Source organism: Argopecten irradians, chromosome 8, assembly GCF_041381155.1.
Source record: "Argopecten irradians isolate NY chromosome 8, Ai_NY, whole genome shotgun sequence".
NCBI lineage: Eukaryota > Metazoa > Mollusca > Bivalvia > Pectinida > Pectinidae > Argopecten > Argopecten irradians.
Window position 1 is genome coordinate 19,418,422 of NC_091141.1, and position 17,537 is coordinate 19,435,958.

General features: G+C 35.5%; 1 protein-coding gene and 1 long non-coding RNA gene across 2 annotated transcripts; both read left to right on the forward strand.

Moving 5' to 3' along the window:
- Window positions 1-1,428: 1,428 nt before the first annotated feature.
- On the forward strand, window positions 1,429-3,953 carry LOC138329773 (uncharacterized). The gene is made up of 2 exons (XM_069277065.1): window positions 1,429-2,082; window positions 3,888-3,953. Exons 1-2 carry the CDS (start codon window positions 1,429-1,431, stop codon window positions 3,951-3,953), a joined length of 720 nt encoding a protein of 239 aa, XP_069133166.1.
- A 12,180-nt stretch (window positions 3,954-16,133) lies between these two features.
- LOC138328811 (uncharacterized) lies at window positions 16,134-17,537 on the forward strand. Its single transcript, XR_011209361.1, has 3 exons — window positions 16,134-16,260; window positions 16,502-17,075; window positions 17,139-17,537. It is a non-coding gene; the product is annotated as an uncharacterized lncRNA (long non-coding RNA).

Sequence of the window (17,537 nt, forward strand, 5' to 3'; positions counted from 1 at the left end):
CAATAAATTTTGCAAACATTCATAGATATAACACATTAAGAAAATACAGCTTTGATTTATCCTGTATATGAAAAAAACGACAAAATTCTCATTGAATCTAACATTTTTAATTAAATAAGTATCTTGAGCGGCAAAAACTAGAAACAAACACACTAACATACGTTTTTTCTTCAGATCTATGGTAGGAATTTCCATTTCCAAAAACCTATATGAGAAAAAAGTTGAATACAGGAAAATGCGCCATCGCAGAGGTATACATCCTGAAGTGAAATGTGAATAATGTGATCTGTGTTAAATGTACAACCCAGTGTAAAGGACTATACCAGTCAGCTAAAAATAAAACAATGGATTACAATATGTACGTATCTAGTCAGTGTCAACAGTAGACTATGTCAACAGTCAGTAAAATGTTCAGTGAGATGGTTCAGATTTATTGAAGTTATCGGAAGCTGGTAATGACAGCCATAACAGAATGAAATTTACGATAAAATGACCTATATCACGATATTGAAGTTGATGCCTAATGGCTAGCCACTCGAGGTACTGTCACCTGTATCTAAAGCCAAAGGATTTCCATCAGGTACTTACCTATATAACAACAACATTTCACGGTAACAACAAACTAGTGGTAGTATACTGGCTGTTTTACTTACAACATCCTGGAGATATTACTCATATTAATGTTTAAACAGTTAAACGTTGTGACATGGTAGTCCGGGATATCTGTATATGCGGAGCTACCGATTACGACAAAACAGGTATGGCTGTAAAATAAAACATATTCATAGTGTCCTAACAACTTTTGTTAGAAAAAAGTAAGATGCTTGCATTGTGTTTTTGTATTTTCATTTTTTATCACAGTTTTGGACAAAAGAGAAAAGGTTCTTATCGAAAGTTGGTAAAAGAGGATAATTCAAATAATTTCCTGCATAGCTTTATCTAAAGTATAATCAATGCATAGTTAGTATGCATTTCTTTGAATAAAATAAGGTATATGTAACTACTTATTTTACGTACACTTTTTCTATTATTTCAGATAAAACATATTATTCAAAGATTTCGAAATTGCTTTATTTGTATTTTTCTCTCTTTCATTCGGGTCGTTCAAAATTTGTTTAAGCCAAATGAGCATTTTTGTTCCAAGATGAATGAACAATTTGTTCATGATGGGCAATTATTTGTGTGTCATGTATTCATTTTTCTACCATACACATAAACTTTTATATATCTACAAAGTGTATTTAGATCTACAACCTGCATAGGCAAGTATTTTATTTTTTATCAATATTAAATATTTCATGTTATAAAATTACTAGGACGAATACCTATGGATATGACATTTTGTTTTTCTTTTTCAGAAATCTCCCTCATCACGGGACACTTATCTGTTACGGACACTGATTGTGACCTCCACACACTGGAAGAATAATGTCCTGTTTGGAAGACCTACCGAACACTACTGCAGTAGACGCGGAAGACTTCAGTTGTAAACTGGATTTGTCTAAAGCCGAGCTGCCCATCGTTCTGTTACTGACTCTAGTCATGAACATCGTGTCCATGGTGATAACTTACAAACTACGTCACGTTTTCCAGTCTAAAGACACCATGTTGGTCGCTACCCTCATCACCAACGACGCTGTGACGTCATTCATCTTTATCGTCATGTGGCTGGCTGGATGGGCATCGTGTGGATGTATAATGGTTGTTGACATTTACTTCTGTTCATTTTTCGGCTGGATAGGGTCCGCTATGGTGATGTGGTCTGCCTGGATCGTGTCAGTCATGTCCGGGTGCAGATACCTCGCACTGGCGCGACCTTTCTTCTACCGGCAACACGTGAAAACTTTCCAACTGAAAGTGGTAATGGGCCTAACTTTGATCCTTACCCTGATTCAGTTCACTGGGCCGTTTTACGGCACGGCTGTGGTGTATGAGTACTACAGCGAGAACAAGATATGTGCGTACGACTTTGCTCCTGGACACGGCACCGCCTCCCACCGGTATATCATCCTTATGATTACCATAGAGGGGTTTATTCTCATGGGGTCGGTGCTCTTTTTCAACATATCTATTGTTATCAAGGTAAGGTATTGTTCAATATTCTTTGCCTACTATATTATTAGGGATTGGATTTCGTTTTTATGTTAACCATGCGTGTATGGAGCAATTCCTCTAAGAATATATTCTATGGGGCGCGTTAGCGCCCCATATTGAATATATTCTTAGAGGAATTGCTCCATACATGCATGGTTAACATAAAAACGAAATCCAATCCCTATATTTACACTCACACGACTTTTGTATTTATATTTTATGCAATAAAATCGTCATTTGAAAGTGACGTAATTATTAAATAAAAGTCGATCAAAAGTGGGAGGAGCTTACTCAATTGAACAGCGAATGATGACGCTTCACGTAAGGTAGAATTATTCAGCCGCGACGACAAAAAAGTTCAATATTTTAGTGTAAAATAAACATGACAAACAAAATAAATGTCAGAGATAACTTTATTTAATCAGATCAGAACTTTAAATATATATTCAATTTTGCTAAAAGTTAATATATAGCGTAATAACATAAAGAATTTGTACACGGCCACATGTGTGAACTCGGTGACCGTGCTGCGAGGCGAAGCTGACGCACGCTTACACACTTGAGTTTGCCCAAGTTGTCAAAACACCGATTTTCAAGTAGCTCAATGTGTTTGAGATGTCGTCTGACTTGACGATATTACATCCTTGGGAGCCATGTGTGATTATATAATCTACGCTTAGATCCATATCGCCATCGATAGATGAAACAAATTCACTTGTGTTCGATGGATACCTACAATGTATTTGTGGTGACGCGTAACTGTCAACACGTGGATTATTAGCGGTGCATGTTTTATAATACACATGATTAAATTCTCAAAGAACAAAGACAAGAGGATATGTTTATAACTGGCCTCTATCAGAGGGTCTCATGCCCGTCCACCCCAAAGGCTCGATCGTAGGACGAACATAGGCACAGAGGTAATGTTTACATTTGACACCCATCAATTTTAACAAAAATGAAAGCACGTCGCCCCGGTCGGGATATTTTTCCGTTTCTTTATACAATTGTTGATTTAAAAATTGTTTGAATCATATATAAATATATAACATGTATATATTGTTTACATCTTTCCAAAATTCTATGAAAAACAACAATATACACGTAATGTTGCGTCAAAATGTAAACAAAGCCATGTGTTTCTTTTAAAAAAAGTAGTCCTTTTACGTTGCACAGAACATTTTAATACGCAAGTTCAAAGGTCAATGTTACCATGCAGTTATGGTAAACAAAATCGGCTAGTATTAGCGTATAGTGACCAAGCCTAGCAAGTGTAAATATAATAATATACAATGTATAGACAGTATGACTGAGGCCTTACTGAATGTGAACATGTTGAATTGCCTTATATTTTGAGATATCATGCCCGGTATTTGTTTTTAGCTTAGAAACACACAGGACTACATTCTGTCGTGCATGTATACATGAGTGCACAGGAATTTCGGGACAGTAAGTATATATGCGATCCCAGAAGTTGAGATATAGTCACCACCAAAAGTAAATTGGGATCGATGGACTGGGCAACTTTTTAAATCAGCACTGGCAATATGCCAAGATATTAACAGACAACTGAACTGCGATATTGTACTGAAAGCTGTAGCGAATGAGCGCTAAATTTGACACAACTCAGAAGAAACCCCAAGTTTTCAACACACCGAACAAAACCTATTCCACTTTATACCAATCCGCAACAAATGTCCCAAACTTAAAATATTTGAATTTACGGTATAGAGGTTTTTTTTTTTTAAATAATGTGTAATTATGTAAATATAACAAATGGCTATATACCCCAGCCCCGTGATATAAAACTGCAGACGATTGAACTGAAAATGCAGACCATTGCTGCTTGTATTGTGTAACAGTATATCAAATATTATGACATTGGCTTACAACCATAGAGGGCTGTACATTGATACATATGATCACATTCAGATAAATCTGGATCAAATACAGTGACAATCCGTAATGTGATACGAATCGTGTGTACAGTTAATACCAGAATGTCCAGTTAGCCCCTCACTAGGACATATAGTGACGAAAGGTTTGAATTGATTGGATTTTGACAACGTAGAACAGGTCTGTAACCAAGAAACCTGGGTAGAAAAATGTACCCGGATGCTAGTCCATATCTGTCACGTACAGTTTTTATACCACACTGAGGAGGATCCTAAAAACATTAATTATCCATTTTGTCCATATTTCGTACCTTTACATATTTCTGTTGGATAATCCGGGATACCTGAAATACATTGTATGAGATACGGCGATAAATGATTTCGTTGTCCTCCTGTGATAGGCAGAATCGTGTAGGCGGTAATCCACGAACTAACGTTGCCTGTCTCCTTCATGTATAAATATATATATTTTACTTGGTTATATGAAACTAATTCTAAGGCATCAGGAAATGTGGATTTCTTTTACTTCAATATTAATTTCAAGCTATTAATCTCCCAACGACAGATTTACGAGGAAATCAATAGGAAGAACAGGTCTTAATTAGTCTATACAGGTAAGTGTTCAATTATCGTCTGATTCAGACAGGATATAGGAACAGACATAGACTAGAATTACATTACTCACATACATATATATTAGAGAATGAAGGGACCATCAAACTGGTTCGTTACATTGCCCCCTAATTTGAGCTATAACGGCCACTGATTGGAAGTTTCAATGTGGAAGGTATTGTCTAATACGGTAATATTCATGGATGATATCGATGAAAATATGGTAATATAGACAGATATAATTTACTTAAAAATAATTAATGCTAAAAAATCACTACAAAATGCACCTCATTTCAAAACGTCAAACCTAAAAAAAGGTTGGATTTTTTGTTTTTGTAACTATGTTTCATATTATCCGAAATTCTAACGACAATATTACAACATACCTTTGTTGAAATCAATAAGCTGGTTGTCATATGTAAAAGTCTGGATGACGGGCCTGAATGGCGTGTCACTGTGGTACCTACACTAGTAGTATCAATATGTAATAGTGTAGTATATATACAGGACATGTATCTAGGGTTGGGTCATCTTATGGCAGGGTCACAGTTTACAAGACTTGTATAAATTGTATAGGGGACAAGTTTTGCAAGACATATGTACATTGAAAAAGAAACAGAATCAGACATAGAATCATATACCGCCTTATGTTCTCAAGAACACGTGATAATAATAGATTGGACCAATACCACATTGTACACGTTGTTGGAAATAAATTACAATTACTTTATTTGATCACATAAAACTTGACATGATATATAATGTATGTAAGTCAAACATGATTTCGTTCTTAATTCATGAAAATGTTGCTACAAGGAGCTATACACAATCGAATAATATATCCACACAACGTCAAAAATACTTGATAGTTGAGAGAATTAAACAGACATCAGAAATACTCACTATAATGAAGATAATTAAACCTATGTGTATTAAACCTGTATCAGTTTGTCTTGATAACCGCGGCGGTAGTATCAAAAGGTGGATGAGTGATGAGTTTATTGAACAGTTTATTGTTACCGTCACGTATGATAGAAGTCGTATTACGCCCTCTCCTCGGGTACTTACTCACGCTCATGTCGTGCTATCCTCACCTTACAATGATACTAGGGTGTTACCAGCCAGGAATTCAATAACACTTCTCTGTGGAACACTGTCCATTTTTCGCTTTTAGAATAACGTGTCGGTACTCTGTGATAAGCTGTCTGCATAGACACTATACTATTTGATGGATAACAAGAATCCATGATGAAGTATACAAATGATGTTGGATGCGGTTGAGTGACAGCTGAGGTGGCGCTCTGATTTACATACGGATATGACTATTTCTGTGTCCGACTCTGGTATCCCGTGTGCAATTCCTCCCGGGAACATGCTGCAGCATTACACCAACAGTGTTGTCGTTAGGATACAAAAACGAAATAGTTGTACATCATCGTTAGGGTATGATACAGTTGTACACGTAATCATACTCAGATAGTACTGAGAAGGCCACAATGACAAACGTCACAGAATCTTTTGACAATGTGACGAGGGCAGGACCGTTGTCCGAGGACATGAATGACCCCGGTGTTGATATCGACTGTGTGTTAGACCTTACCAAGGCCGAGCTACCAATACTCCTAGTCTTATGTCTGGTCCTCAACGGCGTGTCCATTGTGATTCTGGTGAAAATTAAGTCAGACATTTTCGGAATTGATTACCTTCTTGTGTTGACGCTTGCCATTAACGACTTTGTGACGGTGGCGCTGTTCACCGTGATGTGGCTGGGCGGGTGGATCCGCTGTCAGAACCTCCTGAACACTCACCTGTGTGCCTTCTTTGGATGGTTGGCCACCACCATGGTGATATGGTCAGCCTGGGTAGTGATCATCATGGGTGGATGTCGCTACCTGGCCACTGTGAAGCCCCTTTATTACCGCTCCTCTGTGACCCGGGGTAGAGTCGGGGTAGGACTCGGGGTCACGTTAGTATTCACACTCCTACAACTCACCTTCCCCTTTCTGGGACTAGCTGCCCCGTACGAATTTTATACCGAAAATAGAATCTGTGCCTACGACTTCAGTGCAGGTATAGCAGGGTTATCGCACCGAGTAATTCTAGGTGTGCTAGCCTCCGAGGGACTCCTGGCTACTGTTGTCATCATGTTCTTTAACATCAGAATTATTTACGTGGTGAGTAGATTGGTTGGAGTTACAGAATATATTTATTACGTAGATTGTACCCTAAATTTATATTATACCAAATTATAAATTGGATTGTGATATGTTTATTGCTACACAAAACATGTGCTGATATAATCATATAACAATGTTTAGTTTGAGTTTTAATATTGTAGGTTCTATTACGTGCAAAATAATGTATGGTATTAAAGTTAAATGCGATGCAATAAAATTCAGGACAATGAAATTATTTGTAAAAACAATCTGCTGTTTCTTATACTAACAGATAAATATACAGAATTGCATTTAACTATGTAGTCTTGAGTCATAACTAATTATGTAATTTTCATAACAATAAAAAGCATAGTCGTATAAGCATTAAACTGTCTTCCTATATTTACACTTGCTAGGCTTGGTCACTATACGCTAATACTAGCCGATTTTGTTTACCATAACTGCATGGTAACATTGAACTTTGAACTTGCGTAAGGAAATGTTCTGTGCAACGTAAAAGGACTACTTTTTTTAAAAAGAAACACATGGCTTTGTTTACATTTTGACGCAACATTACGTGTATATTGTTGATTTTCATAGAATTTTGGAAAAATGTAAACAATATATACATGTTTTATATTTATATATGATTCAAACAATTTTTAAATTAACAATTGTATAAAGAAACGGAAAAATATCCCGACCGGGGCGACGTGCTTTCATTTTTGTTAAAAATGATGGGTGTCAAATGTAAACATTACCTCTGTGCCTATGTTCGTCCTACGATCGAGCCTTTGGGGTGGACGGGTGTGAGACCCTCTGATAGATGTCAGTTATAAACATATCCTCTTGTCTTTGTTCTTTGAGTATTTAATCATGTGTATTATAAAACATGCACCGCTAATAATCCACGTGTTGACAGTTCCGCGTCACCACAAACACATTGTATCCATCGAACACTTAAAGTAAATTTGTTTCATCTATCGATGGCGATATGGATCTAAGCGTAGATTATATAATCACATGGCTCCCAAGGATGTAATACCGTCAAGTCAGACGACATCTCAAACACATTGAGCTACTTGAAAATCGGTGTTTTGACAACTTCGGCAAACTAAAGTGTGTAAGCGTGCGTCAGCTTCGCCTCGCTGCACAATAACGGTCACCGAGTTCACACATGTGGCCGTGTACAAATTCTTTATGTTATTACGCTATATATTAACTTTTAGCAAAATTGAATATATATTTAAAGTTCTGATCTGAATAATAAAATAATCTCTGAAATTTACTTTGTTTGTCATGTTTATTTTACACTAAAATATTGAACTTTTTTGTCGTCGCGGATAAATAATTCTACCTTACGTGAAGCGTCATCATTCGCTGTTCATTTGAGTAAGCTCCTCCCACTTTTGACCGACTTTTATTGAATAATTACGTCACTTTCAAATGACGAGTTTATTGCATAAAATATAAATAAAAAGTCGTGTGAGTGTAAATATAGGGATTGGATTTCGTTTTTATGTTAACCATGCTTGTATGGAGCAATTCCTCTAAGAATATATTCAATATGGGGCGCTAACGCGCCCCATAGAATATATTCTTAGAGGAATTGCTCCATACAAGCATGGTTAACATAAAAACGAAATCTAATCCCTATATTGCATCTATAATCTATATAGATGCCAGAGCTGTGCAGACAATATTCATAATGCGCACTAGTGCATTATGATATGATTGTCTGCAAAGCTCTGGCATCTTTATAGACCATAGATGTCATAGGAAGAAAGTTTAATGCCTATATTTACATTATCAACTCATTTTGGGTCTCTGCATAAACATTGTTTAAGCTAGACCAGGAAAACCGTTTATTAACGACGATTTAATCCACGAGATGGAACAGCCATTTTGACGGTGATCAGTTGACGTCAACACGTCAACATTAGTGACGTCATAATGGTCACGTTTTGGGTGTCAGTTATACCCTCATATGCTTCACTTTGCCTTGGTTAGTTTATATAGTAGAAGTGATACGTCTACTACATTTATCTCTACACTATGGTAACCGACAATATGTATGTACACTTAATCAATTTTTATTATTGGCAGTCACACAAAACCAACCTTCTAATGTATATACTTTCTTTCTTTCCTTCTCTCTAAATAATTTGATAATCACGTAAAGTTATATGTTTCGTAATTTTCTTAATTTTCATAGAGACGATCCAAGAACAGATTTTGATATGTTATTCACTACCAAAAGTTACCGACATTTTTAGAATTGCAATACTAACAATGCAAATTGTTTTAATTTTGCAAAGTCAAATAAAAACTCAAAATGAATTTTAGCAGTACTAACAAAGATCATGATATTTACGTCTACATTGTTGTAAAATGTGTACACATAGTCAAACTAAGAAGCCAAGTTGTTGACTACAAACTCATTTTACATTTTACAGTGGTATTATTTTTTATATTATAAAATGACTTCTTCAGATAAATTTTCATCTGCTCATACAAAACAAGAATTATGATAGAGCAATATTTGTTGCACCTTATGTTTATAAAGCATCATGCTTGATTGTCCATTTAAATAATGATCATAGCATAGTTTAATTAATCAAAACGTATGGTTGTCAATAGATGAATGAAGAAAAAAAATGTTCACCCAGTTATGGGACATAAAAAAATTACAATCATTGATATGTACAATATCACCTGTAGTACCGTACAATCACCTATGGTAACTGTACAATTACCTATATAGTAACTGTACAATCACCTATAGTAACTGTACAATCACCTATAGTAACTGTACAATCACCTATAGTAACTGTACAATCACCTATAGTAACTGTACAATCACCTATAGTAACTGTACAATCACCTATAGTAACTGTACAATCACCTATAGTTAACTGTACAATCTATGAACCTAATAGTAACTGTACAATCACCTATGTAACTGTACAATCACCTATAGTAACTGTACAAATCACCTATAGTAACTGTACAATCACTATAGTAACTGTACAATCACCTATTGTAACTGTACAATATACTGTACATCTACATATGTACAATCACCTATAGTAACTGTACAATCACCTATTGTAAATGTACAATCACCTATAGTAACTGTACAATCATCTATAGTAACTGAACAATCATCTATAGTAAATGTACAATCACCTTTAGTAACTGTACAATCACTTATAGTTAATGTACAATCACTATGTAACTGTACAATCACCTATAGAGAAACTGTAGTACAATCACCTATAGTATGTATAACTGTACAATCACTATTACAACACTATGTACAATCACTATAGTTACTGTACAATCACCTTAGTAACTGTACAATCACCTATAGTAACTGTACAATCACCTATAGTAACTGTACAATCACCTATAGTAACTGTACAATCACTATGTACTGTACAATCACTGTACAATCACCTATGTAACTGTACAATCACCTATGTAACTGTACAATCACCTATGTAACTGTACAATCACTATAGTAACTGTACAATCACCTATAGTAACTGTACAATCACCTATAGTAACTGTACAATCACCTATAGTAACTGTACAATCACCTATAGTAACTGTACAATCACCTATAGTAACTGTACAATCACCTATAGTAACTGTACAATCACCTATAGTAACTGTACAATCACCTATAGTAACTGTACAATCACCTATAGTAACTGTACAATCACCTATAGTAACTGTACAATCACCTATAGTAACTGTACAATCACCTATAGTAACTGTACAATCACCTATAGTAACTGTACAATCACCTATAGTAACTGTACAATCACCTATAGTAACTGTACAATCACCTATAGTAACTGTATAATCACCTATAGTAACTGTACAATCACCTATAGTAACTGTACAATCACCTATAGTAACTGTACAATCACCTATAGTAACTGTACAATCACCTATAGTAACTGTACAATCACCTATAGTAACTGTACAATCACCTATAGTAACTGTACAATCACCTATAGTAACTGTACAACAATGAAACAATCACCTATAGTAAACTGTACAATCACCTATAGTAACTGTACAATCACCTATAGTAACTGTACAATCACCTATAGTAACTGTACAATCACCTATAGTAACTGTACAATCACCTATAGTAACTGTACAATCACCTATTGTAACTGTACAATCACCTATAGTAACTGTACAATCACCTATAGTAACTGTACAATCACCTATAGTAACTGTACAATCACCTATAGTAACTGTACAATCACCTATAGTAACTGTACAATCACCTATTGTAACTGTACAATCACCTATTGTACTGTAACTGTACAATCACCTATAGTAACTGTACAATCACCTATAGTAACTGTACAATCACCTATAGTAACTGTACAATCACCTATAGTAACTGTACAATCACCTATAGTAACTGTACAATCACCTATAGTAACTGTACAATCACCTATAGTAACTGTACAATCACCTATAGTAACTGTACAATCACCTATAGTAACTGTACAATCACCTATAGTAACTGTACAATCACCTATAGTAACTGTAAAACTATGTAACTGTACAATCACCTATAGTAACTGTACAATCACTATAGTAACTGTACAATCACCTATTGTAACTGTACAATCACCTATAGTTACTGTACAATCACCTATAGTAACTGTACAATCACCTATAGTAACTGTACAATCACCTATAGTAAATGTACAATCACCTATAAAAACTGTACAATCACCTTTAGTAACTGTACAATCACTATAGTAACTGTACAATCACCTATAGTAAACTGTACAATCACAATCACACCTATAGTAACGTACAATCACTTATAGTAACTGTACAATCACCTATAGTAAACTGTACAATCACCTATAGTAACTGTACAATCACCTATAAAAACTGTACAACAATCACCTTTAGTAACTGTACAATCACTTATAGTTACTGTACAATCATCTATAACAACTGTACAATCACCTATAGTAACCTGTACAATCACCTATAGTAAATGTACAATCACCTATAGTAACTGTACAATCACCTTATAGTAACTGTACAATCACCTATTGTAACTGTACAATCACCTATAGTAACTGTACAATCACCTATAGTAACTGTACAATCACCTATAGTAACTGTACAATCACCTAAAGTAATTGTACAATCACCTATAGTATTACGATAAGTGCTATGTTCCGGGGTTGTAATCAAGATTAAAGAGAGAAGAAACGTTTACTGCCCTCGAATACATCTTAAAGCTGAAACTAATTAAAAGTTAAAACATTTGTAAATATAATCAGATCCCCCGGGTGCTGTTTTCATGTACGACTTATTGATTGTAAACCCTTGCCATTATCAACCTGGATATAAAGGTGTCTCAACCACCGGATATACAAGTCTAAAACGTCATCTACGCATGCAACAATTTCAAATATGACAAAGTAAAGCCATTAGTAAATTCGTGTGTAGATGATGTTCTGTTTATAGACTTCTGTGATCAGGTGAATCACGACTTAGTGGTTCATGTCACAAGGTTGACTTAAGGGACATATCTATTTGCCTTTTCTACAGATAAAATCTCTACAAACGGGACCATCATCCTCATCACACAATCGGCTATATAATGATACCTTTACATGTCTATATTTTACTCCAACAGATTTCATGTTTCAAATGTGTTAATTTAAAAGTTATATGTGCCGTAACTGGGCCAAAAATTTTGACATGGTATTTTTTTTCTAACACTGTAAGTTATGATGAAATCAGCTGTGAAAACCATTCTAAGTCACATACATGTGTGATGCTTTAAAACATTTGCAACATCACAGTATTAATGCACTGTAACAGTTTTTGTTTTTCTGCTTTTGTATGTTTAGATGAAAACGTATCAGCATTGACTTCATGATCTGACTATATTCACGTTTTGCACTATAGACGTAGAAATAATGATTTTTGGCAGTACTGCTAAAATTCATTCTCAGCTATTATAAAATTGTAAAATTATTGTTGGTTTATTTGCTCACTTAATATTCCTGTTTCACCATAGTGGGTGAATGATTATTACTATATTAACATGTTTTCAAATGTTACAGAATAAAGAATTATTTACATTTAGTACATAATCATGGACGCTAATATTTTAAGTATATCAAGCAATGCATGCATGTAGGCGGAGCCTGATCAGCTGTACAAAAGGACTTGTTACACCTACCATTGGATTTTGCCCACGAAGCAATTTAACAAAACCCATGTGCATTTTGTAGTACTATGACAGAGAACCTGTAAGATATATTTAAAAAATTCAAAAGGCTCCAGGGGCCTGTGCTAGGGATGATTTAATGTTGCCTTCCTGAGGTGTACACCAGGGTTCCTTTTTTGGTCCAAAACTATATGAAATTAATATTCACTTTTGTAAAACGATATCATATTCTGAAAGTATATATTCGACAAATTTTGACTGAATATGTGTGGCTTTAAAATAATAAAGGATAAAAAATAGGTTAACATAAAGACATTCCCCCTTCCATTCCATACTTAAATATAAATTTAACTAAACTGTTTGTCTTTTGAAACTAGATTTTATATAAGACTGTACAGAAAAAAATAATAAAGAAAAAAAGAAATAATAAAGATAAAAAAAATAATATAAAAACAAAGTTAAAAATTAAGTTTCTGATTCCACTAGGTTATCGTATAGTCCAGCAAATGAAATATTTCTAACATCAAAGGTAATATGTTGTTAGTTTTTGCTACATGCATAGCTCTTTAGACTAGTGTTCTCTTTAATTTCTATATTTTCTGACAGTTCCAAAATGTGTTCAAGGTCTTCTAAGTGTTCGTAACAGAGATAGCATTTATCAGTATCCGTTGAATATTTAACAAGACGCGGAAAGTTCCTTTCTTATAACATTTAACGGTTTTCTTTCTTATATAGATTCTGACTTTTCAGCATCAAATACTTTGAGATTCAGTAGTCTTTCTTATATTATATCTTACTTTGAACGGTAGATTATTTCAGACAAAATGTTTTGGTTTTTTTAGATAATTTGAGATTTATTGATCTTAATATTATATCCATGTTCTAATCAGGGAATAGATGCATTCCTATTAGTCTATATATAAATGCTACTCTCTACACTTACTAAAACAGTCTTTTGATGTCAGTAATAAAAGCCGTTAGAGACGATCCGCAAAACACACGGATTTGTCAGGATTATCAAACAAGTAACAAATTGCGCCTGTGTCGTATACCACTGTGTCAGTGATTAGCTATACAGACTGATTTCATCGATCGACGGCCTCTGTCATTCATTAGCGACTAATGCATCACTTAATATCTTATAGTACAGTACTACCAATGTCCACTTTACATTGGTGTTCGCTTTGTGTTTTGATGTCACTGACACTACTAAGATGACTGTTGGCACGTGGTTTCCATGGTAATAATTTTATTGATCTACATTATCCTGGTTATTTAAGATTTATGAATGATGACAGAAAATTCTGGATTAAGCTTAAATGTCAGATTTCAAGTCATCAACAAGCTGTCACTGTCTAACCGGACACTTGAACACATAATTAATAGTTTCACAAATTGCCATCATACAAGACCATACATATAACTCCGTTCAACTAACCATTTTGAGTAACCGAGAGCTATTGTCGAATTGTTTACGTTAATGTTGGCGTCCGTATACCCATAGCATTGACATCATTGGCATGTGCTCTGAACTAAAAATATAAAAGTTTAATAACAATATAAAGAATATGCATATGGAAATGTTATAGCACAGTGTTTTCGAATCGATAAGAGTCAACTCGACGATTTCGAGCGAACTTGATCATACGATGCCAATTATGCCTGTTGATGTTAGTGTCCAGGTCTACTTACTGAGTACATCTGATTTCCCCAGCATTATGTTGATGTAAGTGTCCAGGTATATATACTTACTGAGCACACCTGATTTCCCCGGCATTATGTTGATGTTAGTGTCCAGGTACCGGGTATACTTACTGAGCACACCTGATTTCTCCAGCATTATGTTGATGTTAGTGTCCAGGTATACTTACTCAGCACACCTGATTTCCCCAGCATTATGTTGATGTAATTGTCCAGGTATACTAACTGAGCACACCCGATTTCGAGCGAACTTGATCATACGATGCCAATTATTGCCTCCATTGTTAATCCGCTTGATGTCCAGATGGTATTTTTACCAAGTCTTTCGTGAAGAGATAAGAACCATTAATAGCCAAAAATATTATCAAACACTGCATAGGTATATAGCGTCCAATATCAAAGAGTCAATCTTGAATTACCGACGTCTCATCGTAGCCTAAATAGATGGCTATAGGGATGTTGAGAGCTCTACCATATCATTCAGTTCGTTTCCTTGTTTGTTCTGTTTATCTAAATGGCATCTTCTGCGACCACATCAGCACCGAACAACAATACAGAATAATATTATTCTATAGATGCAGAGTGAACCTCACCATAATGTGAACAGGTTTGAAGGCCCACTACCTTTCCGAAACGGTTTTTGATTTTTAAAATGGGAAAGTAAAACGAGAATGATAATTTTGTAGAGTCGCCGTCGTCCTAAATACCGCGCTGTAATTGACTATCACTGCACCAGACGGCAAAACTCCACGGTTATCAAACATTACGCAGGAAATCTTGCATATTTTTTTTGTTGTAATCTGAGGCAATCGGTATATATATCTTCTGATGTTATTAATGTTTTTAAGAAACCTTTTTGTTTTGCTCCGAAAAAAGTAATGGGCCTTTATTGATAACTTCCGAGTATGTCCTCACTCGAAAGTGTCCAGCATCTAATCAAGAACATCATTTTTGTAAATATTTGATTATTTGTCGATCATCATGTCCGAATACAAGTCCAGAACAATAATCCAGCCGAGAGGTACTGATTATAATAACCAAACATTGTCATGTATTTCGATGTAGACGTCTGCAATGCTACTTTGTAATATCACTATTCGATTTCTTAATATTGATATATTCTACTTGACGCATCTAGCATTGATCCTAAACGATGTTGATTCCTTCTACTTAAATATCAAAGCGTGGATCATACTGTACTTTGGTGTATTCTTCTGGAGATCTCTAACGGTGATCATAAACTATTTTGATGTATTATACTAAAACCTCTACGCATTGATCATATTATGCTCTGATGATTTTACTTGAAACATCTAACGTCGATTATGAAATATTACAAAAATACAATGTTTGGTGTATTTTACTTCAACTTTCTTACATTGAATATAAAATGATCATGTATGCTGAACATTGATTTTTGCAGCTACGCCGTGTGAACGTCGTTCGGCCAGAGCCTACACAGACCAGGACCGAGATGACGACATCAAATATTCAAACCAAGAGAACGGCCTTCGCTAATGTCACCAAGGTCGTTTCGGTTGTTTACTGCATTTGCTACGCACCATTTCTGGTAAAAAAAGCTTTATATTATTTTTTTATCTCTAGTTCCCGTCAACATTAATATTCCTATCTACTCCATCAGCTTTACCCGAACGTGAAGATGATTACTTAAAGCCTCAGTCAAATTGAGATGGATTTTGGCAACTGAATGTGTACAAGTGATATGATACAAATATATAAAATAGATGAATTTCACAATTAATGTTGTGATATTTAACTTAATATCTAGATACCTTTAATTAATATTTCAGATCCGCCTGTTGTATGACGTCATCGATAATACGCCACACCAGAACGACCTACGTCACTCAGTGTCTATGACGTTGCTGTTTATGAGCCCGTTACTAAACCCTTTAGTGTATGTGGCCTGTAACAGGCGATACAGGGATTATATAGTACGGACGTTTAAGAGTGTCTGCAAAAGAAAAGACAGGTCAGCATCCATTAATTCAGGACTCGGTACTCAGACGACTCGCGCCTGAACACTTTATAGGTGTAAATTCTTAGCAGATGCCTCGTGTGTGGCGTCAAACCTTGGAAAAAATACCCCCCCCTTAAAGGTTGTATGGCTGCTCATACCTTATCACTGTACCAAATATCAGTAACAAAGCCACTGTCCGAGGCAACAACACCACTGTCCGATGCGTCAGAGGTTATAACAAATAATGCCTTTTGGGGTGTCAAAAGACTTCTCTCAGGTTACCACAGTCCAAAGCGTCAAAACCTGTGATACAGGCTACAAACCATGACAGAAATAACGTCATTCGATGCGACATAGTTACATTAATGCTACTCGTGCGGACATATACCAAAGACCAATGTCAGGTCATATACCCAAGACCAATGTACAAAGAGGCGTCATGATTTATAAACAAAGACCACCGTCAGAGGCGTCATGATTTATAACAAAGACCACCGTCAGAGGCGTCAAGATATGTAACAAAGACCGCCGTCAGAGGCGTCATGGTTTAAAACAGAGATCACCGTCCGAGGCGTCAAGATTTGTAACAAAGGCCAACGTCCGAGGCGTCATGATCTAAAACAGAGATCACCGTCCGAGGTGACAAGATTTGTAACAAAGGCCAACGTCCCAGGCGTCAAGATTTGTAACAAAGATCACCGTCGTGATAACTACCACGGCGACATAAGGACTTAGAGACTTATGTGTGACCATCGACCAAAGGGTCAAAACTTGTTAAAATGATAACCGAATTAATTCCGTGCTGGTTCATTGTGCTCAGACGATACAAGTACGATTTTCGTCATATAAAACCTGTACTCAGAGTA

Excerpts from the sequence above, each read along its gene's own strand:
- LOC138329773 (XM_069277065.1), top strand. The coding sequence starts at position 1,429 with ATGTCCTGTTTGGAAGACCTACCGAACACTACTGCAGTAGACGCGGAA. Across the intron at positions 2,083-3,887 it reads ACATATCTATTGTTATCAAG|CCCCGTGATATAAAACTGCA; the intron begins GTAAGGTATTGT and ends TATATACCCCAG.